The following is a 27957-nucleotide window of genomic DNA, read 5'->3' as shown; positions in this document are numbered from 1 at the left end:
ATGAAATAAAGCACTGAAGTGCATTTGCATGTGAACCCTAATGGGATAGAAAGTCAACAAACTTGGAAAACTCGTTCATTAGATATTCAGAAGACAAATTAACATTATTTGATCGGTCAAAAAATGTGATATACAGATGATAAAGTGACCATAAGAGTCTAGATCTTCAACTAAGATTTTCTTATTTTATGCAAATTTACGTTTTAATTAAAAAAAAAAACTATTTTCTAACACACTTTTATTTTGGTACAACTACCTTTCTTTTCTCTGATTAGATTTTCGTGAGAAGGCGTGCAACGCAGACTGCTCACCATAAAATAATAAAAAAATATGCATAAAAATCCCAAATGTTATTTATTATATTTAATACCAATGTGAGTGAGAGAAAAAAAAAAGCGAACAAGATATAAGTAGAATAGACTAATTAAAGACAGAAATAAGAAGTATTAATGAGATATATTACGATATTTAAATATCATTTGTAAAAAATGTAGAACAGATTCATCCATTACGTTATTGAAACTTCGATTTATCACCTTCCGACCATTGTAAAAGCAAAAGAAATTCATTTGCAACAACGGCAACAACATGGAGAAAACATGTTCTTCATCACGACCCACCGAACCCATGCATACACCAATTAATTAACACTACAGAACCCAACCCACTGCTTCTCATCATAAAAACAAGCAAATTCCCTCTCACAAAACTTCCCCTCTCAACTATAATTAGCTGAGCAATTGTTTAGAAGTGGAACCGAACACTTGACAAGGTTGGCAACCACCCTTCATCAACAAAGAATAATTAACAACATTACTAATTATATTATTGGAGTAATTAGAAGACATCCCTAGCGGAAAACCAACAGCACCAACAACGTGAGTAGTATTGAGAATATTATTATTATTATTACTACTGTGTGGTGACCTATTTGCCCCTGCTTGTTCCAGCGTCTGCACCTGTTTCTTCAAGAACTTGACGTAGTGAATAGCCTCGTCCAGCATCGAAGCAGTGTCCATTTTTGTGCCGCCAGGGACCAGTCTCTGTAGAATCCTTATCCTCTCGCTTATCCTCTCTCTCCGGTGCCGCGCCGCCACGCTCTGTGGATCCTTCGAGATCTTCACGTTTCTTCTTTTGGGTGGCTTTATGGATTCCGGGTCGATGTGAACCGGTTGCATCACCGCTATCCGGAATATCATCTCCCTCATCGCCGCCATCGAGTTGTTGTTCTTCTTCTTCTTTTCAGAAGGGTAGGGTTGAAGTTGAAGGGACTGTGACATAGGTGGTTGTTGTTGGAAAAGGTCATCAATGTTGGAAAATTGGACAACATTATTTGACGGTGTTGTCGTCGGTGGAATTGTGGTTGTTACATTGTTGTTGAATAGGGTGGAAGCGCTGGTTGTTGATGAGGAGCTTCTTCCACTTGATAACAAATCGGTTTCTTGGTAAGTGGGTGTGGTGGTATAAAAAGGGTCGTCGCAGAATAATAATTCGGGGAACTTTTCCATTTGCATCATCATTGCCATAACGTCCATGTTGTTGTTGTTGTTGGAAGTTTTCACTATGTCCACATCCATGAAAGAGAGGAGAAGAAGAATGGGGAAGGTGAGAAAAGAGAGGGGGCTGCAGAGTATGGGAGGGTGTGAATAGTATGGTTTGTATCAGAGAGAAAAATGATAATGATGATGATGATGAGGGGTGTGAGAGAAAGAATAAAATAGTGGAAATTAACTAGAGTGCAGAAAGTGCAGAAGAAGATAGAAAAGAGAGATTGTTATTTTATCTGTGAACCGACCAACAACAACAATATCCAGCAGGGTCACTGTAAGTGGAAGCCCTTTTTATAGAAACTTGTGAGTAATATTTGATCTTTGGAAACTTGAGGAAAATCTACGAAGCTCTCTCTCATTTATGACATTTTTTTCTTTTTACAAAATTAAACGTATTCTTTGGAAAGAGTAGATTATTATAAGTAATAAAACTTTTTATTTAAATATTTAAAATAATTGTATATTTAGAGTAAAGTTTTAAATTATATTCCCGATTTTATTGTATTTTTAGATTAATTATCAGAAATTGCAGATAAATATGACTCTTACCGTCTTAATTGTTGTCACATTGTCATTATAATTACTTTAAAAATCCTTACGTTATGGTTAAAATTATGATCACAAACTATTCTAAAAGGGTACTCTAAAACTCAAATTTGATATTGAGGTAGTTGTATGTTTAAAACTTAAACTTAAAACTACTAAAAGTAGAAAAATTTAGTATCAAGTAATCTATTCCTGTACCTCTCGTTCATTTATGATGATTGAATTTACATTTTTATTAATTATTATCACCGATGGGAACCGCCCATGATGTGTGGGGTTTGTCTTAAGGGAAGGTTAGTGCTGCACCGTTGATGTGTGGAGAAGGGTTAGAGGTCAAAGGTAGAGGCATTTAAGATCAAGGGTTAAGAATGAAGAGGGACCACATAACGGTGGAGCTGGGGTAGAAAGGATTGGTTGAAATGCTGGTGCATGAATCAGGTTTGAAATTAAGCTTGCATTGTATGTGTATTTTTTTTAGTCGGAGAAATTAAACACAAGAAGATTTATAACAATCATGTATTGTGTTCAACTAAGAGCCGTTGGTGCATTGTATGTGTATGTGTCAATGTGATATCATCCTTTTTGACTGAAAGCTCTTTGCTTTGTTGCCTTGAAATTTTTACTAGTTTTGCTTTGATAAAGCCCCCAAAGGTGGCCCCCACAATCACATGACATATGTCAGAACAACACTGGGAGATAAATCAATCTACTACTGTAATGCAAGCCTTCAAGGCTTACCTCCGTCACCGTCGGAAAGGGCAGCAAAGGCAGAGATCAAGATAAGAGTACAGTGGGCCTGGCTTCATATATATATACTTCGCAAAAAAGAAATGAAAAGGACAAAACAGACTACCAGATAGGAAAAAAGGATAATAGATAATAATTTTTTATATGGTTTTCATCTCAAAATATCAAACTTCTCAATCAAGCTAGTGATATTATTTTCTTTTTTACTAGATACATTTTTTCTAGAATCAATATCAAAATTATGTTGTTATCGTCCAATCGCCATTGAGTTGAGTTCAATGATCAATAAAATAATTATTTTATTCATTTTGATTTGCTTTTAGTAATTTTAGTCACTTCATGCTTTTAATCATTGTGTATGTCAGTCAATATTGGGTTGAGTCCAATAACCAATAAAATGAATTAGATCCCAACCAATACGATCTATATAGTTGATGGATATTTCAACACCTTAGATTAATAATATTTGCTTTCATTTAATTACTATATATTAATATCTTATATCTTATTATATTTAATGATATTATATTTCACTATCTTATCTGATCATAATTTATCTGTAAGAATCACATTGGAGATAAGATATAATATTTTATCATATCGTACTTTTTTTTTATCTTATATATAATTATCATTTTTTCTCCTAATTATAAGAAATAATAACTAATTTTAAAATTTATTTAAAATTAAATTTTTTATATCTTTAATTTATTATTAACTCTCTTTACTAAACATTTATTCATTGAATTATGAGTATTAATATTAAATATGATAATCACTTAACATATTTTTAGAATAAAATTTAAATTTATAATAATAATATTAAATGTGATCACTATTTCTCTTTTATATATATATATATATATATATATATATATATATATATATATATATATATATATATATATCAATTTTCATTATGATTTTGAGAAATTGATTTTGAAATTAAAAAATTTAAATAACTTTTAAATTAATCAAAAGTTTATACTAAATATTGAAGTTAATTTATTTTTAATAAACTTTACATACATGGATGGATGGAAGTGACTCTGATCTTAGAAGTTAGAAGCAAGAAATTTTGAGTTTATTTTTAAAATTCACGTGTATTGAACAGAAATATTATTGAGAGAAAATGCTCCTTTAATAAATATATATATATATATATATATATATATATATATATATATATATATATATATATATATATATATATATATATATATATGGAGGTAACATTTTCTCGCCGACAAGATGGAAAATAGTCTGTAAATAAAAACAATAAGAAATTTGTCTTGTTAGATTCCATTAAATTATTTCCTCGCATAAATGTGAAAGATAATAATAATTTACGGTAATAGTCGTAATACATGTTAAGTCGTAATTAATATGTAAACACTTTTATATATCATACTTTATTTAATATTCGTTATTTCTCAATATATTTCTTTACTTATCATATTATATTATCTATTGCCGTTTTTTTCTCTTCTATTTGTTTTTTTCACTAATTGGACATTGATATCCACCCATCGTTTTCAATACATATTAAACGATAAGAAGTTAGATTCTGAGAAATTAATTTCACATATCACTGAAGAAATTATAATGTGAAAGTTAATAAATGAGTTAGATCCTGACGAATTATGCTACGAAACTAGTCACTGCTCTAGCTCTTGAGAACTCTTTTCGAGGTAGATTGGGAGCTAGCGGTAAGGCGTAATTGCGGACGCTCATTCTACTCTGCACTCACCACTTGAGCGTGCATGCATCTTTTTTATTTAAAAAATATAAATATAAATGTATACATACATAAAATTTAGATTTTATAAGTCGAAATGACAATTGGGCGGGACGAGTACAGTATTGTCTCTCCAATTCTTTATCTCGATTTCCCAATATATTTTTATACTCATATTCGATACTCGATGGGTTTAAGTTTATTATCTCCTATACATCATTCAAATTAAAAAAATATTTTTTTTTGTAAAATAAATATTAAAAATTTGATTTTAGAAAAAATAAATTGATTGCTAAATATTTATTTTTAACTACTTATATATTAATAAATTTATTATAGCGCGTGTGTCTATAAAAATAGTTAAGAAAATAATATTAAATTATGTAAAAATTCTAAAATAAAATTAACTAGTAATAAAAAAATCTATACCTTTTGATTAAATTATACAAAAATTATAAAGATTTTAAGTGACGGGATAGGTTTGGGTTCGCGGTCGGGACGGGTCTAATAATCTCATACTCATACCCGTATCCGACTTTTGATTATCGGGGAAAACCCGAACCCGAACCTATACCCGGTCAACTCGAGTATTACCCATCAAAGTCAGGAAGGATTCGGGCGGGTACCCACGACTACAGGTTTTCTTATCATGTCTATTTATAAGAAGAGGAGAAAAAAGAAAAATATATTATAGATAAAATTGCATTTTTGGTCCTCCAATTTATCTCCAGTTTCGGATTTGGTCCCCCAGTAATTTAATTTACGAATTTGGTCCCCCTATTTTGTAAAATCATGCAATGTTGGTACTCCAGGCCACAATTAGACATTAACCGTTAACAAGTGATGTTAACTGTCACGTATCACGTTCTGATTGGATGATGACTGTCACATGTCATATTCTAATTGGTCAATGAAAACAGCAATGCATTTCATCTTTCATGGAGTTGACATCCAATCAGAACATGACACGTGACAGTCGTCATCCAATAAGAACGTGACATATGACAGTCAACATCACTTGTTAACGGTCAACGTCCAATTGTGGCATGGGAGACCAATATTGCATAATTTTAAAAAAATAAGGGAACCAAATTCATGAATTAAATTATTGGGGGACCAAATCTAAAACTGGAGACAAACTGAGAGACCAAATTTATAATTTTACCTATATTTTAAAATATGCCACATATTTACCGCAGAGCAAAATAATCTTCTAATATACATCATGGTAATGTCAGATAAAATTAATTAAAAAATTAGTTAAAAATTAGAAGGTTAAGTAAGAATTAAAAAGTTACTTACAAGCTGGAAGTAAAAGCAATTCCAAGTTTAAAAATTAATTTATTAAATTATAAATATTTAGTAAAATTAATTATTAAAATAAATGAAAAATAAAATGATTGAAAACTAATATAATCATAATTTATTTTAAAAGATTAAACAGAAATTTAAATGAATATATTAAAAATATATATATATATATATATATAATTAGAAATTAATATTTTTAAAAATATTACTTCAAGTACCATTTAAAAACATTAAACATTACTAAAAAAACTTATTTATTAAATAATAAATAAATTTTTTAACTAGTAAAAAAGTTAAAAATTAACTGACAACATAACTTATATATATTTTTCACAATGTTGAAGTCTTCTAGGAATATTAATGGATCATAAACTCTTACGTACTGGGTGATTTGCAAAATAATCTTCTAGTTCTGAAGAGAATTTCAATTCAAAAATATAATATAATTAAAGATTGTATAATTTGATAATGACATATCATTTTAGTATTTTTACAGAAAATGTAGGAAAAAAAAGTTGGTATTAATATGGCTTGTGTTGCTAACTGTTTTGCCAGTCCTTTTCTGGAATTCCAAAATAATGGTAGTCAGCTTTTGCAATTTTAGTAGCTTTTTCGCTTACAAAAACGTGTGCAACTCAATAAATTTTGTGTTCTTTTTAACATAAATTGTTCGTCAGTTCAAGTACAATCTGAACGCACCATGTTTCTCCCTGAATCTTCTATGTTCCAAAGGCACACCCGCGTGCATATAGCAATATGGAAATGTATAAATTTTTTTATGTTCTGATAAACCAATCAATAGTTTATTGTAAAAAAAACATTATCATTTTCGACATGTTAGAAAACAGGATATATGATAATGAACAATAATATCTTACACTATTGTTAATGCATCAAAATCAAATCGTTATATGGGAAACAGTTTAGGAGGAAATTATTGTATATGATGCAAACCAAATTATTATTTGTACATAAGCTAGAGCGCACCTTCTGGTTTTCACAAGATTCGGTCTCTAATAATACTAGGAGGATAAATTAAAATATAAATCTTAGCTTCTCTGTTGCTGGGACCCACTTGAAAGAAGGAGACAAAATATGCTTGTTTAACAGAATTGAATCATTTATTTATAATAAAAATGAGAAAAGGAAAGGAAGAGAAAAAAAGGAAATTGAAGTAATGTATCGTGTAAAAAGGACAGCAGATAAGAAGATAAGATGTTGATTATAATTGCAGAGAAAGTGGTCCCTTATCTTTATTCATTTATATATATAGAGATAAATTAAGTTACACCAAAATAACTTTAACAAATTTATTTTTTATTTTTATTATTTATTTTTTTAAAATTTAGAAGTTAAGATTAGTGACTCATTATAATTATTAGATTTAAAAAAAAATATAAGGATGGAGAATAACTTTATAAAATATTTATGATATATAGTTATTTAAATAAGTTGTTTATTATAATTTTGTGAGAACTTAAAATTTTACATAGATTTAAATACTACATAAAATTCATTCTAATATTAAGATTCTTGAAATAAGTGATTAATTTAAGTATGCAGGTATTATCATGCTTAAAAAATATTTTATTTATATTATCATGTGAAAAAAAGTTGAACAATGTTACTTAAAATTAAACTAATTCTAACATTTTTATTAAAAATACTCTTAAAGTTACTCAAAATTATACTGATATAATTTAATATGTTATATATATATATATATATATATATATATATATATATATATATATATATATATATATATATATATATATATATAAAATGTTCCTCAATTAAATGGGATTAAGCAACGTTTCGAGTTGTCTTGCTATAGTTTTTATAAGGTAATAATTGTTACTATGGCAACCCTTTTCCACCCCAGCATAGCATCTAACATTAATTCTGAGATATACGAGTAGTTTTACTTTTTCTTTCTAATTGACAGTACTGAGTAAACAGTTAAAAGTCTTGTTTGCACTGTGTCCAATGGTAGTAGTTTTGGCGAAAAGCCTGAAAGGGATTTATAAAGCTGCAGAGTCAACTCAAAAAAGGTTAAAATGGGTTGGCATTGTGCTAGCATTTGCAGTAGTCACTACTTGTAGCTCAACTAAATAGCTTGACGGTGGTGTGCACCGTTAAATTAGCACCAAACTCTTTCTCATCATATTATTCGATTGGAACCAGTTTGGTTCCTGTCAATGTAATGAGATGAAAAAGAAAATTAAAGTAATGGAGTTTAATGGGAATAAATGTTTCTCATAATTGATAATTGGTCCATAATTGAAAAAAAAACAGAAAAAATATATTATTTTCTTCATCTACGCAAACAAAACAAAATGTGAAATTCATCAAAAACAAAAAAAAATGTGAAAATCAGCATTTGATTCTAGTTAATATTTTTTTAATAAATAAGGAGATCTACTTGATTAAACAAATAAGTATTATAAGTATTTTAAACACAACTTATGATATCATATTTAATTTTTAGGAATAAAAGTAATAATTTCTTTCAATATATCAAACTAGGCATGGCACCTTTGCGAGGAGTACTCCCCCGCTCTCCGTCCTCGAACCTTATCCTACTCCCCTTTCCCGTTGCCCTGTCCCCATTCCCCGACTCCTCGTGGAAATCTCGTTTTACATTAAAAAATATCAAAAAATTATAAAAAATAAATATAATTTTTTATTTTATCTCAATTTTTCAACAATAATAAATTTAAGGTTTAATTCTAAGTTTAAAATATGACTAAAAATACTAAAATAAATCAATAATAATAGTATTAAAATCACACAAGCATAAAAATATCCAAGAAATATCCAAGTACACATTAATGTTACAGTTAGGCATGGCAATTCTCTCCGCAACTCGGGGATTTTCGTGGGGACTGCCCCATTTGGGGTCTTGCGGTCAGGAAAAATCCCCCGCGGAGACAAGGATAGGAAAGAAAAAACTCCCGCAGCTAATTCGGGGATGCGGACAGGGACTATGTTCCCTACCCCCCAGGGTCCCCGCATATATAGAATTTTACTTATATACCCTCCTAACTTATAATATGTATAACAAAAATATAAGGGTTAATATATTATTTTACTAGTAAGAAAAATACAAAATAAAATTATCATATATATAAGTAATATCTCACAAGTCACAAAGACACAAATATTATCCAAATCCTAAAATACCGCATCAAACATTCAGACTTCGTTCCTTGACTTCCTTCTTCACTGCTTCACTTTCATTCCTTAGATGAAAGTATGAAGACTTGATTCGTTATGATGATGTTAATTTATTATATGAAGACTTATAATGTTATGCTAGTTTTATTGTTATGTTATAATAATTTTATTTTATATTTTTTTACTAGTAAAATACTATATTAGCACTTATATTTATGTTATACATATTATAAGTTATGAGAGTATATGAGTAAAATTCTATATACGCAGGAATACGGAACCCTACAAGACTAGAAGCATAGTTCCCGTACCCATCCCCGAATTAGCTGCAGAAAATTTTTCATTCTCATCTCCGTCCCAGCGAAAAATTTTTCCCCAACTGCAGGACCTCAAATGGAACAGTCCCCCCGAGGATCCCAGTTGTGGGAAGAATTGCCATACCTATATCAAACCAAACTTGTGCTAAGGTTCGGCCTTTTCTCCTTAGATTATGCTTCATCGATAAATGAAAAGAATAGAGGAATAATGAAAAGGACATAATCTATTTTAAAATAATATACTTTATTGCGCTTTTGTGTATCCTTGTTGATTAATTAGAATTAGAATATATTTCTTTTCTTCGTTTCGTTGTGATGTTAAAAAGAAAAAAAAGAAAGAGAAATGTTTTGTCATTATTCAATCGAAAATGATAAAAAAAAAATGGAACCTTACTAATATGCTTATATATATGACAAAAAAAATGAAGTAAATGGTGTCATCTTTTCTCCCTTCAATTTTTCCTCCTATTTAATACGAATGAATCTAGTAAATATATAACAAATAGCATATCAGATAACTACATTTCAATTATAAGAAGGAAAAGACTTTGAGTCTTTTGAACATAAGGCTAAAAGTATTTTTAAGAGTTTTTATATTTTTAATAAAGAAGTTCTAAAAACACTTGTAACTTACATTCAAAGTTTTTTGTCTTGTTCATCATACTTTGACACATGTATATGGTTTATTTCCGGGGCGGACCGGCTTGTAACTCAGGGCCCCCCTCACTTTTTTCCAAATATCAAAATTAACAATAAGTGTGGTGACTGTAAAAAAATGAAAAAGGTAGTGCGTATAGCAAAATTATTTGGCATAGTTCTGTAAAAATTGCCAACTTGGCTACGTGGGTGTGTAAATGGGTTAAGAAACTGCTCTAAATTTAGCGTGAGTGTGAAGCCGTGAGGGTCATCCAATTCATTTATATATTTTAAGGAAAATTTATGTAAAAGTTATATTTAATTAAAATTTAGTTATTAATATGAGAAAAATGGTTATAGTCTAACCGTATCAAAAAAATTTACAATCATTTAATCATAATTTAATATATATATATATATATATATATATGATAAATTTATTGATCTTTAAAATAATTTTTTTAAAATAATTCGATGATTTATGATTAAATTATACTGTAAACTTGTTTTATAGTGCATATAATTTAATATTATATAATCTGTTTTTCTCTCTAGACTTTGTTTTTTAATTTAAGCAATTAAATCAATAACAATCTTATCCTATTTTAGGAAATTATATTTATTATATTTTATTAATTTTAGTTATTATTTAATTATTTTTATCTCCACTTTTTTCTAAACTATAAAATCAATAATCAATAGAAATTTTATATTTTTTTAAAAAAATCTATTCAAATATTATATTAATTTTTTTATTGAATTTTAGTTATTATACAATCAATTTTTTTATCCTCGGTCATTTTAAATTATAAAATCAATAGTAATCTTATCTTTTTTGTAAAGATATCTTATCCCAATATTATATTTGACTAGTTCTACTTATTATATAACTGGTTTTTATTTTTCTCGAGCTTTGTTAATCTATAATTATTAAGCGAGATGAAAGATGAATTCTTGACTGTTATTTTGTTAATATACATTGAAAAAGTAAATTGGTAAAAAATTTAGTATAAATATAATTATAGATAATTTTGGTGACACACAAGAATGACGTTTCATATTTTAATATATTATTATTGTAATTAACATTTTAGAAGACCAATTTATGAATATTTTTGTGATGTACGTTAGATAAATTTTATTTTATATTATCAGCCCCTATCTTTTGAGTCTGGATCCGCCCTGATTTATGTGGATTATGTGTACCGAGTTCGTGTTTTAAGGTAGTCTTTAAGACTTTAGTGATGTTTTGGACTTGATAGAGATCAAATCTTAGACCTATTATAAAGCAAAAAGACAGTGCTCAGTGTAATTGTTTTCTAAATGGTGTATTGATCTCATGACCTATTTTTATATGTTGTTTTGATGTGTCCTTGTGAGATTTTTGCATATGGGTTAGAATATTCCTAATACTTCGATTTATAATAAAGTTTTTCTTAACAAAAGAAAAAAAATTGTCACTTTCGATCCAGTATAGAGTGACAATAAGTTTCCACTTTTTAAAATTTAAATTTGAAAATAAAAATTATTTGGATAAAAAAATAATTAAAATGGTCTTCTTCATATATTTTAAAAGCATTATAGTCCACTCTTGAAATAGGAAAAATATTAGAATTGTTTTATCTTTATGATTCAAATTTCGTTCTCTTTCACCTTCGATCGACTTTAATTCAATGGTAAATCCTTCTTCCTATTTTTGTTATCATGACTTATTTCATGTTCACAACTATCTCTTCTGACCAAATTCACAATTGCCAACCTACTTTTTCTCTATAACATTCCTTCTCAAACTTGCTTATCACTTCATTATCATTGCAACCATCATTGTGACACCTTATTTCAAGAAATTTGATGTTTCAATTACAGTTAATGATTTTTATTTTTTTTTGCATAACAACTTTTCAATGGAAATGCAAATAAAATCTTTCAAGCTTTTCAAGAAAATAAAAACGACTAATGGTGTTTTTTTCCTAAAAAAAATTTAAAAAATATATCTAAAACTTTTAAGAGCAATTATTGTGTTTGTGTTTAAAATATCTAGATTCTAGTCCTTAAAACTAACACCTTTTCCTTCCTTTGCAAGACCATAGTTTAGGTATTTAAAAATTATAGAGACTAAAAACTAATGTTTTAAAAGTTGAGACAAAAACCAAAATTTATAAATTTATAGTGACTAAAAACATTGATGACAGAAAAACAAAATTGCTCCTTACTCTTAGATACTAAACAATCTTCATGTGCACCTGGAGAATGTGTTCATTGGGAGCAATGCAAGTCATCTCCATGTTGATAAACCACACTCCTTATCTTTTTTGAGCCATATTTCTATTGTTATCTTCATTGATCACATCACCTTTTGCACAGAGTAGTTTGCACACAAGTAGTGAGGTATCTTTATAGGTGAAGAGAGAGTTTAAACTTGATTGTTCTCTTACTTTCTTCACTTTGACATATCATAGGAAGGATGTTTGAACATTTTTTGCACAAAGGATCAAGAGATCAAAGCATTAACTTAGCCTCAATGCTTTACATAACCTAGAGTCTTCCTGCTACCATATGATTCATCAAATACAGATACAACAGTTCCGTTTGTTAGGAAATAAAATGTAACTTTTGAAACTAAGTATTTATTTATATCAAATCAAAATTATTGAGGGTTTTGATTTGTCTTATGATTCAAGAAATAAGTTTGGCTGGGCTCTAAAGGTTAGCTTGTTGGGTCACATTTTTTTATAAAAAAAAACATCTTTTTGAAAACTAGTTTCAGGAAAGGGTATTTTTATAAAATAAAAAAATGTAGACATGTGATGCAAAAAGCAAAACATGAGGTGTGAATAGCAGCTTCATTCTATATACAACAAAGTTTTGCAAGGGAAGGTCCAATTCATTGGGCCACACCAATGTATCGATTATTTAGACTTTGGGATATGCTAGGTGCACCCAGCAATATTGCTGGTGCACCCAGCAATTTATTGAAAGGTCAATTTTGCCCTTCATTTAAAAACATAAAAAGCTTTTTCCTTCTTTCGGAAGCATTCTGTCTTCTTCATTTTCTCTCTTCCGCGAAAGCTTCCTTCCTCTTCTCTCTTCCGCGGAAGCTTCCTTGGTGGTCTTCTTCTTCGCGAGGCTTCTCCGCCAGCCCTTGGACCCATTTGCATTCAAGGTAGGTGGCCTTCCTCTTAGCTTTGGTTTTGTTATGCACTGTATTTGTCGCATTTATGGCAGGTTAGTTGAACCTTAGGGTAGAGGACGCCGAAAAAAAATGGCGAAAGCTTGGTGACGGTGGCGCCTTCCGGAAGACCCGTTAGGGGTTCTTCCGGAACTTCCGGAAGAAGGTCTTCCGGAAGATTTCCGGAAGAGGGGATATTCCGGAAGTAATAAAACGTATTCCGGAAGAACAGGTCTTCCGGAAAGCTCCCGGAACACCTCTTCCAAAAATTTTCCGGAAGGAGTAGTTCTTTCGGAAACATTCCGGAAGAAGGGTTCTTCCGGATGACCTTTCAGTGGTTCCGAAAGCACTTTCCGGAAGACCCCTTCTTCCGGAATGTTTTCGGAAGAACTACTTCTTCCGGAAGTTTATTTTTTAAAAAAAAATATTGTTTTTGTTAATTTAGTTGGTTATTTTTGTTAATTGTTTTAGTTTTTTTGTTATATCATTTTAGTTGAGTATTTTACTAATTATTTAATTTTAAATTACTTATGTATTATTTTATAAATGAAGTAGTTTATTTTTATAAATAACGTTGTGTATGTTTGGAAATTTTTTTTCCCATTATTGTTTTATTTTTATATATAATTTTAGTTGTGTATGTTTACTAATTATATATTTAGAAAGTAGTTGTGTTTTTTTTGTCTATAAATAAACTTTTTTATTTTATTATAAATAAAGTTGTTTATTTTATTATAAAAGAAGTATTTTTTTTATAAACGAAGTTGTTTAATTTTTTTTAAAATTAAATTGTGGATGTTTACTAAATAATTGAGTTGTGTTTTTTTTTATAAATTAATTTTTTTAATTTTTTTTAAATTAAGTTGTGGATGTTTACTAATTAATTTTTTTTACATTAGTTAGGGTTTTTTATAAATGAAGTTTTTTTTTTAAATTAAGTTGTGGATGTTTAGTAATGAATTATTTTTATATTAGTTATTTTTTTTTCATAAATGAAGTTGTTTATTTTTTTTAAAATTAAGTTGTGGATGTTTACTAAATAATTTAGTTGTGTTTTTTTTAGAAATGAAATTTCTTATTTTTTTTTAAAATTAAGTTGTGGATGTTTACTAATTAATTTTTTTTTTACATTAGTTGTGTTTTTTTTTATAAATGAAGTTGTTTTATTTTTTTTTAAAATTATGTTGTGTATGTTTTAAAATAATTTGATTTAAGTTAGTCTTATTTGTTTATAAATAAAGTTGTTTTTTTATAAAGAAAATTGTGTATATTTTGACCGAAAAAAATACGTGTTCGGCATGATTTGCAGATCATGGCCAGAACACGAGGCTTAGGTCGTGCCATAGGTAGACTTGTAGGCAGAGATAGACCTGATGACCAGGATGCTGCTGATGTTCCCGAGAGGCGTAGGCCTACTGCCTCAGCCCGTAGGCTACGCGTTCATCAGATGACTACGGAGGGACGTGATATGGCTGAGGACGTTGCTGACATGACTGACGATGTTCCTGAGCTGGCTGCGGAGGCACCTGAGATGCGTGCGGACGCACATGGTGCTGATAGTGGTGAGGGGTCAGATGGTAATGATGCTGCTGAGGGATTCCCTAGTGGTCCACGTGACCCGTCAGTGCTCACATCATTTGCCGAGCATGTTGCACATGCTGTTTGGAGTGGACAGGTATTTTAATTTGTTAATTATTTATCATTGTTGATTTATTTGTTTGTGATTAATTTTTTTTAATAATTGTATAATTTGTACTTCAAATCAGGAACTTCCTGATTTGAAGTTAGTGTCACATGGGAGGAAGCTGACACTGATTGGGAGGCCAGTGCCTGAGATTGAAGGTCTGGTGGCTGCCACAGGATTAAGTCCACTGATCGATTTTTCAATTATTACTGGCGATCCTGGACTGATATCCACATTTGTGGAGAGGTGGCACGGTGATACTAGCACCTTCCACCTTCCTGTAGGAGAGCTGACGATCACATTGGATGATGTGTCGTCAATCCTTCATTTGCCCATCATTGGCGCCTTGCACAGTTTCCACGCTCTTTCGACGGAGGAGGCCAGATTTTTGCTGACGGAGTTGCTCGAGGTGTCTGCCGAGGAGGCCAGAGCCGAGACAGCACTCACACGTGGGACATATGTACGATTAGGATGGGTTCAAGACATTTATGAGACGAGATGTCAGGCTCGGCGGTGGATTTTTGAAGCTCGCGCTTATCTGCTACACCTTGTTGGTTGCACTCTTTTTACTAATAAGAGTGCAACATACGTGCATGTGGTTCACCTTGACGCTTTCCGGGACCTCGCTCATAGTGGTGGTTACGCTTGGGGAGTTTTCGTGCTGGTTCATATGTATGCCCAGTTAGATGAGGCTTGTAGGACCACCACCCGACAGCTTGTAGGGTACTTGACGCTACTTCAGGTAAATTTTGTGTTTATTAATATTTTACGTTGGATTATGATTTAAACATGTTTTTATATTATGTTAACCTCAATTATTGTGTAGTGCTGGATCTATGAGCACTTCCCTAGTGTGCACCAGTGCGTGACTGACGATACATACCAGGAGACGTCCCCACGTGCTTCCCGGTGGTTGACGTCGAAGGCGCACATGAAGGGAATCACAGGAGCACCCTACAGGGCACGTTGTGATGGTTTGACCGTCACAGATGTGTCCTGGTTTCCGTACACGGAGCATCGGGGGGCTAGGGCGTTTCAGGAGATTTCATCTTTCCAGGGTCAGCTGAGATGGGGTCCTATGGTCGTCACAGCTCGACCGGAGAGGGTGGTACGCCAGTTTGGTTACATCCAGAGCATCCCTCCGCCACCTGTTAGTGCACGATTGTCACACGATCAGATAGATGACAGGTGGATGCAGTTTGCGGATCACTTACTACCTGCAGGTCAGCTTTGTCTAGTGCCTGAGCAGGTTCTGCGGATTACATGGAGTGGTTTTTCCGCATATCTCACACATTCATGATACCGACCCAGGCAGGTGACTAGCTGAGAGATGCACCAGCTGCAAACCCTGAGGACTACATACAGCCGCCCAGCCCCCAGGTTCCAGTAGCATTTGACCCCCCTCCACATGTGGTAAGATTATTTGCGCGCTTAATGTTTTATGAGTTGTTATTTATTTTAAATTTCATAATAAATGTTTTTAATGACTTTGGCAGGATGATTACGACGGATATGAGGCGATTACACAGAGGTTGGAGCGTGTGCTCAACCTTAGGATAGTCACTGCAGGCACAGAGTTATATGACATTATGCAGGACTGCCTAACGATCGCGAGAGGGGGACCCACTGCTGATGGGACTGTCAGGACTCGTCAGAGACGCCGCACGGACCATTGATCATTGTATTTATTTTTTGTGTTGTAGTTGACATGAATATTTGTAATTATTACAGTTTTTTGTTTGATATAGTTGACGTGTTTTGCACGGTTTATCATTTTATAATATAGTTTATTATTCCGATTGTTTGTGGTCCTTAAGCGAATTTTACGATTGTTTTAAATTTATTTTTAAAAAAAGTGAACCTAAAATCATGAGTTTGGTTTGTAAGAATTACATAAAAAATAAATGTTTTTAAAATCATTCATAATTCATAATTATGTGTTAGTAAGATTTTTAAAGTAATTATGATATATAATAAATTATGATTCGATCATAATTTACACCATTAATATATAAGGTCGTACCAAAAACAAAATATTAAAAAAAATTACATGACAATGAAATCACCATATAAGATACTACAAGGATGACTTTAAAAAAAATTCATGTTCAAGTACCCATGTTTGGGATTTTTTTGCATGGGTGTGCCAGTGCCGTGAGACAATGGAGGGCGGCCATTTCTCATGTTTGGACGTCAAAGAACCCAAAAAAAATAGTCTCGTTCCCCGGTTCCATCAACTAACACGTAAAAACAAAGCCTGAAAATCCAAAAAAATAGGAAATCGATCATTTTCCATGTTCAAGTACCCATGTTTGGGATTTTTTGGCGTGGGTGTGCCAGTGCCGTGAGACAATAGAGAGCGGCCATTTCTCATGTTTGGACGTCAAAGAACCCAAAAAATATAGTCTCGTTCCCCGGTTCCGTCAACTAACACCTAAAAACAAAGCCTGAAAATCCAAAAAAATAGGAAATCGACCTTTTTCCATATTCAAGTACCCATGTTTGGGATTTTTTTGCGTGGGTGTGCCAATGTCGTGAGACAATGGAGGGCAGCCATTTCTCATGTTTGGACGTCAAAGAACCCAAAAAAAATAGTCCCATTCCCTGGTTTCGTCAACTAACGCGTAAAAACAAAGCCTGAAAATCCAAAAAAATAGGAAATCGACCCTTTTCCATGTTCAAGTACCCATGTTTGGGATATTTTTGCGTGGGTGTGCCAGTGCCGTGAGACAATGGAGGGCGGTCATTTCTCATGTTTGGAAGTCAAAGAACCCAAAAAAAATAGTCCCGTTCCCCAGTTCCTTCAACTAACACGTAAAAACAAAGCCTGAAAATCCAAAAAAATAGGAAATCGACCCTTCTAACAATTAATATTTTGGACCACTGAAACAACACATTCAACTTTATTATGAGAATCAAACACGTCGTAAACAGATAAAGGTTACATCAACGAAAAAGCAAAAAATTAAACATCACATTCAGTTGTTTAGCGACGTCCTAGTGACCTCGTCTTCGATTTTCACAACATATTTAGTAAAGACAGCTAAAATTTCTATTTGTCCATATTTTTTCCAGTAGTTAGATTGTACTAACACCTTCAGCAGTTCTTCGTTGGTCATCAGCGCATTTATTTCATATTTTATAACCGTATCTGAATACTCAAAGCGAGCTGGTTGACAAAAAAACAATCGTCTTACCGTTTGTGATTCGTGAATTCCAAGAGGGGGAATCCCTTTACGTGCAACTTGCTTGATTAAATTCTTCAGTTCATCGATGGTACATGTTGAAGGAATTTGAAATTTCTTAGGATTTTTTCCTGTGAACGCGCATCCAACAAATTTGTTCTGCGGTGGCATGTTCCATTTCCCATTGTAATACAGGATCGCGTCATGAGTACGGGGCATAGTGCGTTGAAGTAAGTTTATTATTTCATCTGGTGTTCTTCCAACGGTGCATAATAACTCAATCGGACCAACACAAGAAAATTGATCATTACACATTAACATTATGTTGACATCGTCATCATTTATCAATTTCATACACTCAAAGCGAATTTGGTTACCTGTATCGGTGAATGGCTTCCGGTAGTGAATTTCATCCAAAAATTGTTTGTCGGATAGCTGAAGGGTATTGTGTATTCTGGTTTTTAGGCTTACAAAATCACAGCTATTTGGTACTCGAATGGGCACCGGAGTTGAAGTTTGGAAGTAAACCCCAGTATCATTATGAATAATCGATCCATTTGGAAAAATGAAAGCCAACATTGAGTTGACAATCGTCTGACTGCTAGTTTCTCCTAAAAATGTCATATTTTGTGTATCAATTGGGAGACTATTTGAAAGCAAGATAATGTGTGATTTATTAGCCTAGTCTGCCATATATATAGATGGTTGTGACCGAGCGATTGCTTAACTTTGTTTACAAAAAAATAGACACGCGTGAACATGTTTCGTGATTATGTTTCCTTCAGAATGTGTAGTCAAGTCAGTCAATGTGTTGTTGCGCTCAAACTGTAATACGCATGCATGTCATTATGTGTTGTCAATTATGACAATGATGTATGTTGCACGCGTAAATGATTTTTGTTGGACCAACAATTTCCTTCCTTAACCAAACGAGTACTTAATAATATTAATTGGTTAGTAACGGGTTACAACAAATTATATCGCATAATGAATACAATTACATAAACAATGCATGTTTAGTCTTCATTTAGGTCTACATAGTGTGTTTTGAATGGCATCAAGCTTGTGTATTGCTGTATTCTACTAATATATGAAATTGTCCACTGCTTTGTCTGAGAATAACAATTGCATGACCACAACAACGCTGGAGGCGGTAAGGGACAATGGTCTTTCAAATAAACATGTTGTACATGAGCAAACATTATATCATGCGATGACCGTGTCAAACGAACCAGCGAAGTCATTACATAATTGTTATACTAACTATATTAAATGTACCTGAACAAAATGATTTCCAAACACGTGACCGACACATATCATGCGGTGGCCAGAAGAATCAGGTGGTGGTTGACTTCTAAGAGGGAAAAATGTCATGCTTTGTAGTCGGGACAACGATACAAGGATTATGTTATACCATGAAGCAATCACATATCCCATGTTCGTTATATCCATCCACTTGTCCACACTAACCTGAATGAACCAAACATACACATGTAAGTAATTTAAAGATTGTTATTAAAAAAATTAACCTAAAAACATACCTTTGAAAACCCATCAACAAGTAGGGACAACTTTAATTGTTCAAATCTCTCTGTGCCACCGAAGAGGTTCATGTACTCATGCAACCACCTGCCAAGTTATTTAATCAATTTATTACGCACTAACGACCATGAATCTTCCCTCATACCTAATAAAGCGACAATGGACCGATATCCACAGTTACCGTCCGCTTTCACATCCACAATGTCACGAATGAAACCTTGAAAGAATGACGCAAATTGATCCAACATCGGGATGATCCTTGTTGGCTGATGCGGTTCAGAACATGATGCACTTCGTTTCACTGGAGAGTTGCTGCTTTGAACAGAATGAAAAGCATCAACATACTCCCAGTAAGACGGATCACGCTTTGTGGATCTTTGATTTCTTTTCATCGGTTTCTTCGGTGCACCTTTAGTGTTGACTTTTGACGGAGGATGGCACATAGAGTTATGATCAGGGTATGCAATTTCTCGAAGTTTACTCTTCATAGTTACTTTGCCAGCCACATCAAGTTCATCAAACCTTTTAGATATGATCTCTATCTCTTCCTTGATGGTGACTTCCGTCTCATATAACCCTTGGTCTGAAAAGCAAAGTCTCGTCCAGAAAAGATGGGCTGACTCCAATGGGATGCTACCAGCAGTATACCTAGAATGCTCACATGCACAAGGAAGACCGTGTGTGCTTCTCATCACACAACCACAAGAAAAGAGATTGTTGTCGAGATAACGTAGACGGTCAACCTCAGAAGCAATATGATTTAAAGCATCCCTTGAAACCATCCCAAGAAGCCTCTTGTATAAGGTTTTTTTATATACATGCCCAACCACATGCGTACTGGTTTCAAAGGATGCTTTAATTTCGACGTGTTGCAGCGTGATCATGTTGTTCATGGCATCCCAAACACTACATAGGTCTCCAACGCTATTTTGTAGTACTCTTTTGAGAGCCCAATGAGCTGATTCAACCCTACATTTAAAATACACAACAAACATGAAAATATACAACAATTAAATACCATTTAATACTAATCGTTACTAACAAATAAAATCAGTTCTTAATACCTGTTTGTTGTTGTGTTGCCTAGGTGCATGACCTTATTCGTCCATGTTGTAATAAATTTTTCCTTGTGGGGGATAATCCATGTGTCGTTAACATAGTCAATGAACATCGGCCAAGGTGAACAAGCAACTTGAAACTTCTGATGTGACTCATGGAACTCGTGTTCGGACGGACAATCAACCAAAGTACCCCAGCTATCCATTACATAGTCCCACGCATTTTTTTCCCCGATTAAAGATTTGCACTTCGCCTTCACATTCTTATCGATATGAAACCTGCACAACAAATTAGTAGACTCGGGAAACACAATTTTCACTGCATTCATCAGTGCTAGGTCTCTGTCAATGACAATAACAAGAGGGAGGCGATCGTGTCTTAAAAATAGGCCTCGAAATCGTTCCAAAGCCCATACAATATTATTAACACGCTCAGCCTCCAGATATGCAAACCCAGCAGAGAATGTCATCGCCGTTGGTGTCACTCCAACAAAGTCAAGTAGTGGGAGTCTGTACCTATTTGTTTTGTAGGTACTGTCTATAAAAAAACACCAGATGACATGCATTGCATAACTTTACTGCATCTGGGTGACACCAAAACAGATCACGCACCACAACTTCATCCTTCAATATATGCCAATGAATGTATTGATTACGTTCGAGAAGCTTCATCAGATGCTACATTTCGGTATCAGCTCTTCTTATTGAAGAACGATATGCACTTCTTGCATTGTAAATTTGTTTTATCGTGGTGCAACTGTTGGCATTGTGTTCCTTCAACGTTAGCAAGATGTTTTTCGGTTTCACCATCGACTTTGTCATATCAGCAATAATTTTCTTTTCTTCCTTAGTCAATCGCCCAGCATATGGATGTCCAACTAAGGACTTCGCCAATTCATGATTGTGAATCCCACAGATCAACTTCACCATCCAACATTCCCCTCCATGCACTGGTTTCCCACGAAGCCTGAAGGGACAACCACATTTCCTACTCCCAGTGTCTTTTCTAACGAATTCTTTATTTCTACACATGTACGTACCACTCCTTTCACACCCAATTAAGACAAATGAACTTCTTCCTCTGCTATCGGTCTCTGTGTCAGACCTCATAATCACTGCAACAAATCCATTTTCATGGACAACTGTTCGAGCCCATTACAAAACATCATATTGAGTAGCGAATACCTACAACGCAATCCTAACATATTAATTTTCATACAAAACATCAATTCAACCAAATGACTCAAATTATCTATGTCTATCTGAGACGTATTAAAAGCATTTGAACAATCCACATGTGGTTCATTCACCCCACATTCTTCTTGATTATCATAATCATAATCCATATGAACTTCTTGTGACATCGCAAAGTCATACCTCCATTGATCTTCTTCCATCTTAAGGACATATGCATCATACACAAGTACATTCAAATTATCATATAACCACATCCAAAAATTTACTACACATTTAATAACAAACATATTAACAGCACATATGCATCATATTTTCAGTATATTCAAATTATCATATAACCACATCCATAAATTGACTACTTATTAACTAACAAACATACTAACAACTAATACAAATATATTTCAAATTTATAACTACATTATTTACTTAAACTAAACTTATCACTATAATAAACAACTAATAAAACATTTTACTACTACAACAAAATACAATTAAGTTACCTAAATCATTTAATATTATACTATTATACCTAATTAAATCAATAATCCACAACATATATATATATATATATATATATATATATATATATAAATTTTAAAACAGAAATAAAAAAATTTGTTAATAATTTAACATTCCGGAAGAAGTGCTTCCGGAAGACCTTCTTCCGGAATGGGCCTTAGTAACTTCCGGAAGCACTTCTTCCGGAAGTTACCACCATTCCCATTCTGGAACTTCCTCCTACTGTGTCTAAAATTTCTTCCGGATACAACTTTTTACTGTTTTTCTTCTCTAAAAATTAGCCGGAAAACGAAAAAAATACTCATAAATGCATACCTCCGACGAAATAGGAAGAACAGCGACTAACAAAACTTCAAATACGGAACATCTACTTCACGGGGACCACCAAATCTTCAAATACTTCACGGGACCACCAATGGAAAGCGCAAAAAGGACCACTGAAAGCAACAGCAACCAAAACGAAAGAAAGAAAGCAGACAAGGAAGAATGCGCAGTAAGAAAAGTAAGTAACAGAAGCGTGAAATCGAAGGGTGCAACGCGTAAATTTAAAGAAAATTACACAGGGGCAAAATCGTCATTACATATGCATTAAATATTATTTTATTTTTACTTATTATTATAAAATGAAAATTATTTTTTCTTGACATTGTTATAAAATAATAATCATTTTTTTATTATATATTAACTTTTGTAATAGAAATTAAATGTTATCATAATAAAAATTTTATATTTTTAATAAAATTTACGAATTAATTAATTTTTATGGTTTAAATTATACTAAATTGTCACACAAATTAATATTTTACATGCGCGTAAAAAACAAATTATAAATATTAGTCATAATTACGTTCACTAATTATTTAATTATTTATGTATAATAATATTAATTATTTTATAATTTAGTTTATTCATTAAAAGTAAATTATTACAAAATAAATCATTTTTTAAAAAAAAACTAACTTCCGGAAGACCCTTCTTCCGAAAGTAAAAGGATATCTTCCGGAAGAAGCTTCTTCCGGAAAAATTCCGGATGACCTTCTTCCGGAAATAGTTTCTGAGTACTTTCGGAATCACTAATTCTTCTTCCGGAAGAAGCTTCTTCCGAAAAGTTTCCGGATAAATAGTCTTCCGGAATGTTTCCGGAAAAAGCTTCTTCCGGAAATGGATTTCCCTGAAGGGCATTTTCATCACTTCACTGTTTGTTGGGTGCCCCAGCAATAATGCTGGATGCACGTAGCAACTCCCTTAGACTTTTCAGTGGAATGTTGGCTAATTAATTAGATTATTGCATTGGAAACCAGTTAGATTAAAGGGCAACCATCGAATAATGGGCTCAAACAAAGACGCCTACCCCTCTTACTTTGCGCGGTTGAGAGGACATTGCGCGATACCAAAACCAAAAGATAGTTGCAAAAGTTAGTCCTATGTTGGGTTTTTTTACTGTGAAATTATGAGTGTACTTAGACTTATTAGCTTAGATACAAATTTTACCTGTGGAGTTTGTCGGTACTTAGCATAAGTTTCAAAAAAAAATTTACGCATAAAAAAATTAAACATGAATTTTTTCGTTAAATAAATCATTCTCCCACATATAAACATAATAAAATCTTACCACTATTAATCCTATGAGTTTAAATCTCTTTGTTTGATTACAATGCATGGTGACTATTAATTAATTAGTATTTATAAAGGTTAAAAATATTTTCTATTATAATTATTAAAAATTATCTTAGGTTGATTCGTAATCAAAGAAAATTAAGAAGAACTTTGAATCGTTAGATTAGTGAAACAAGAATCTGGGTGTGAAATTTCTCAAATCTAAATTAAATCCAAATTAAATATTCTCTTATTTTTGTTTTATTTTTATCTTTATCTTCCATCTAATCTTAACCTTTTAAAATAAAATATTCTGCAAACCAAATTACAATATTTTTCTAATTATTTAGTTTCTATTTTTAATTGTGAGAATTGTTAGGTCCGACTAATTTGTTGTACTTATTTTATATATTTAGAAATTAAATTTATATTTTTCATCTTTGATAGATTAATTTATTATCGCATCATATTTTTTGAAACGAATTTGGTTGTTTATCACTTTTTTTATATATTTTTTTAAACCCTTATCTATTTTCAATCTCTACTTATTACCCGAAAAGAGGGGGTGTATATAGTTTGGAACAGTTTCAACAAGACACAGGAATTTTAAAAAGGGAAATAATGTAGAAAGGATACATAGGGAAATTGATTGCAACATAAAAGGAAAGGGCGGTATTAGAGCCTTAAGTAATAATGTGCTCTTTCAAAATATCCAACAATAAATTTGATTGACAAATTTCACGGACAACCATTTTTTTTCCTTCATATCCGCGGCTAAAGCTTTAAATTGCCAAGTTTTGATGGGCTCAACATATTAGCGTGGAGAAAGTTTCTATTACACCTCATTTTACTAAGTACACACCCATTCCCCTTTTTATATTTTTCCTACTATATTTACTCTTTTAAACCCTTATCTTACAACCCCCATTTTGTTAGTCTTTAAACTCTTATTTTAATTCCATCTTTATTGTTCTTTAAACAATAAATTTGAACCCATCTAAAATCTTATTTTAATCTTATCTTTATTATTCTTTGAATCCTAATTTTGAAACTCATCTTCACCCATATTCATTATATAATATTGTGTTTTTTTTTTCATGTGACATTGTGTTTTATGTTCATAACTAACTTCATCTATTATACAATGTAAATCAAACCTCATTTTATATACAGTAAAAATATGAGAAACTAAAAAGAAAACATACCTTAATTGCAATTTCAACTTTAGGTCTCTAGCGTGCCTCTCAACTCCAATTCTAAAATGTTCAAATAACTGTGCGCATGTCAACATTACAACAACTCGTTAAGGTATGATTTATGACTACTGCAAATGATTTACCAGAATAATGTGTACCTATTTAAAAAAATGTATTTCTGAAATTGTGTCATAGTTCTAGAAATACATTTCTGGAATATGTCATTTTGGAAAGTCATTTTTGGTACCGTTTTATTTTGTGATAAAATAGGGGTTTAAGGAAGGGGTGTAACAGTTTAAAGAAATGATAAACTTGGGGGTGCAAAAATAACATTAAGAAGGGTATTGTTGGTAATAAGAAAACAAAGAAAAGGAGAGAGGTTACTTACAAAATTAAGGGTGGAAATAGTAATTTTCGTTCTAGGTTTCACAAGAAGGTGCAATTCTTTGGACCGCACAGTAACGTAAGGATGATTGGGCTTATAAGTGAAATGTTGTATAAATAGTTTCTGCCATTTGAAACCGGAAAATGAAATGGGTTGGAAGGTAACCATCGGTTAATGGCCAAAAGAAAAACGTCAACCCCTCTCTTATGGTTGGTGGGAGGAGATTTCATGATATTGACCAAAACCAAATAAGTTAGGTGCAAAAAAAAGTAAGGATGTATTTAATTAGGATTTCAAAAAAAAATTTAAAAATCTTGTGACTTAATTATCTTTCTTTCATGTTATCTATAAGACTTAATTATCTAATTCATCATGACTATTAATTACTCTTTTTATTTATTTAATTATAAGACTTAATTATCTAATTCATCAAAATTAAGAAAAGTGATTAATTTAATTGATAATAATAATTTTATCTTAAATTTATAATTTTTTAAAAATCATCATCGTCAATATTTTTGTATTAGACAAAATGCACAAATGATATAAAAATGTTTTTGAAAAGGGGAGAAATTGATCCAAGTGAAAAATATGAACCAATAAAGTTGATATATCATGTCTCCTTTTTCTTATATTATATCCTGTCTTATATCTATATCTTTTCTGTCATTTATTCATTTGTTTCTCTAGAATATGGATTTTAACAAAACATTCCTCAACTTTCAACTCGCATGCCATGTTTTGCTGGACTCTGAAGATCAGCGTTGAGCCTTGTCATCTTTGGGCCATACAAAAGTATGGATTGATTTGGGCTTTTAAAAAGGATGTTAGGTAATACATTTGGTGTTTGACGAGTGAGTAATGTGTAAGAACGTACTTTTAGAAGTAAATAACAACTAGAAATAATTGTTTATTCCTTGTAGGTTGAGGGGGGAAAAGAGTAATCCATCCGAGGGGCTCACGTTCAATTAGCCAGTTGGTGATGCAATAATTTATCAAAGCGATTAGTATTTGGTCCAAAAGGATGATCAACTACACTGGGATTGAGACAACTAAAACTCCTATGAGGTATAAATGAGGAATTTTTGCCATGGATGAATGCTTGATGAAGAAATGGAGGTAATAGACTTCATAATAAACTTTACAAAAGGAAATTAATAATTAATATATTTAAAAATTAATTATTTTTATAATTGAAAAAAAAATACACGCACTTTTTTTACCGACACACTTACTTCTTATATATAAAAAGAATTATAAGTAGTATTGAATATATTTTATTTTATTTTTTTTGTTTCAAATGGAATCTTAGAATATGCCTTAGAGTCTTCTGAGGAAGAATAAAAGAATCAGATATAAAAGCATGAATAGATGAGAAATTGAATATTCGAAGTTACTATTCACAATTTTTAGTCAACTAAACTTATTCAAATTAACAGATGAAATATTTTCAGTTACTTTAAAAATAAGTACAAAGTAACTTTTATCCTTTTTATGTTACATATCCTTTTTACTTTTATTGCATAATTATTTTCTTGCAGACATTTGTTAACGTTTGTCCTTTTTAGTTGAGGGGTTTTATTAGGCAACAATGATCTAGTTGATCTAGTGGCTGACTTTATTAACTTGGTCCTTTTTAATTGAAGGAGGGTCGGTTAAGTTCTAGTAATCTGGTTGTTGACTTCATTTTTTATTTCGAGTCAATTGTGCAGAGGAAAAATTATAATTAAATCGTTTATTTTGAAATGATAAATAGTTTTATATAAAGACCCGATTATTTATACTTTCATCATACATATGACCACCCCCACCACCCCCAAAAAAAAAAAAAAAATCAAACCTGACATATCCAGGAATTTATTTTTCGTCCCCTTTTTCATAGATGAAAATACATAATTTTATTCAGAAGTAGACTCAGTCCCTTTAAGACATCCAGTAAAATAGGAGCTTAGACCGCATCATATTCTTCAACTTTCCTAATACACTGAATGAAACTGGATAAGAACAATTGACATGTTGCTAATCCACTTGTGTTCCCAAATATGACCACTAGTGACAAGGTTGACATTGGATTATTACAAGTCATAGAAACGTATTGTGTGAGTCAATTGAATTAAATGGGCCTAACGATTTTGCATTTTTAAAATAACGTATGCTATTAATAGTTTTTAACGCTATCTTTGTGAACTCCCCAAAAAGAATGCCATCTTCCCTTCATTTAATTTCATGCAATGCTGTAGTGACTGCGTGATTTTTAGACTCCAGTATGTACATCCACCAATCTTGTGTGAAATGGGTGGGTTAGTGTCCAGTAATTTGACTCTAACTTTAATAATTGAAAATGTATTAGAAAGTTACTTATAAATCTAACTCAATTTTATAAAATTGATTTTTAAGGGGA

General features: G+C 31.9%; 1 protein-coding gene and 1 non-coding gene across 2 annotated transcripts; one reads left to right on the top strand and one right to left on the bottom strand.

The window, feature by feature from the left end:
* Positions 1-549: 549 nt before the first annotated feature.
* On the bottom strand, positions 550-1856 carry LOC100812308 (transcription factor HEC2). Its single transcript, XM_006600905.3, has one exon. It carries the CDS (start codon positions 1575-1577, stop codon positions 729-731), a length of 849 nt encoding a protein of 282 aa, XP_006600968.1. The 5' UTR covers positions 1578-1856; the 3' UTR covers positions 550-728.
* A 3572-nt stretch (positions 1857-5428) lies between these two features.
* On the top strand, positions 5429-5592 carry MIR1520E (microRNA MIR1520e). Its single transcript, NR_048673.1, has one exon. It is a non-coding gene; the product is annotated as a microRNA MIR1520e (primary transcript).
* Positions 5593-27957: the final 22365 nt, after the last annotated feature.

Source organism: Glycine max, chromosome 17 (genome assembly GCF_000004515.6).
Source record: "Glycine max cultivar Williams 82 chromosome 17, Glycine_max_v4.0, whole genome shotgun sequence".
In the NCBI taxonomy this organism is placed as follows: Eukaryota; Viridiplantae; Streptophyta; class Magnoliopsida; order Fabales; family Fabaceae; genus Glycine; species Glycine max.
The sequence above is the reverse complement of the archived record's forward strand: the minus strand, read 5'-3'. Positions and strand labels throughout refer to the sequence as shown.

What these genes read in the sequence shown, in the direction of transcription:
- LOC100812308 (XM_006600905.3), bottom strand. Translation starts at nt 1,577, where the DNA reads ATGGATGTGGACATAGTGAAAACTTCCAACAACAACAACAACATGGAC.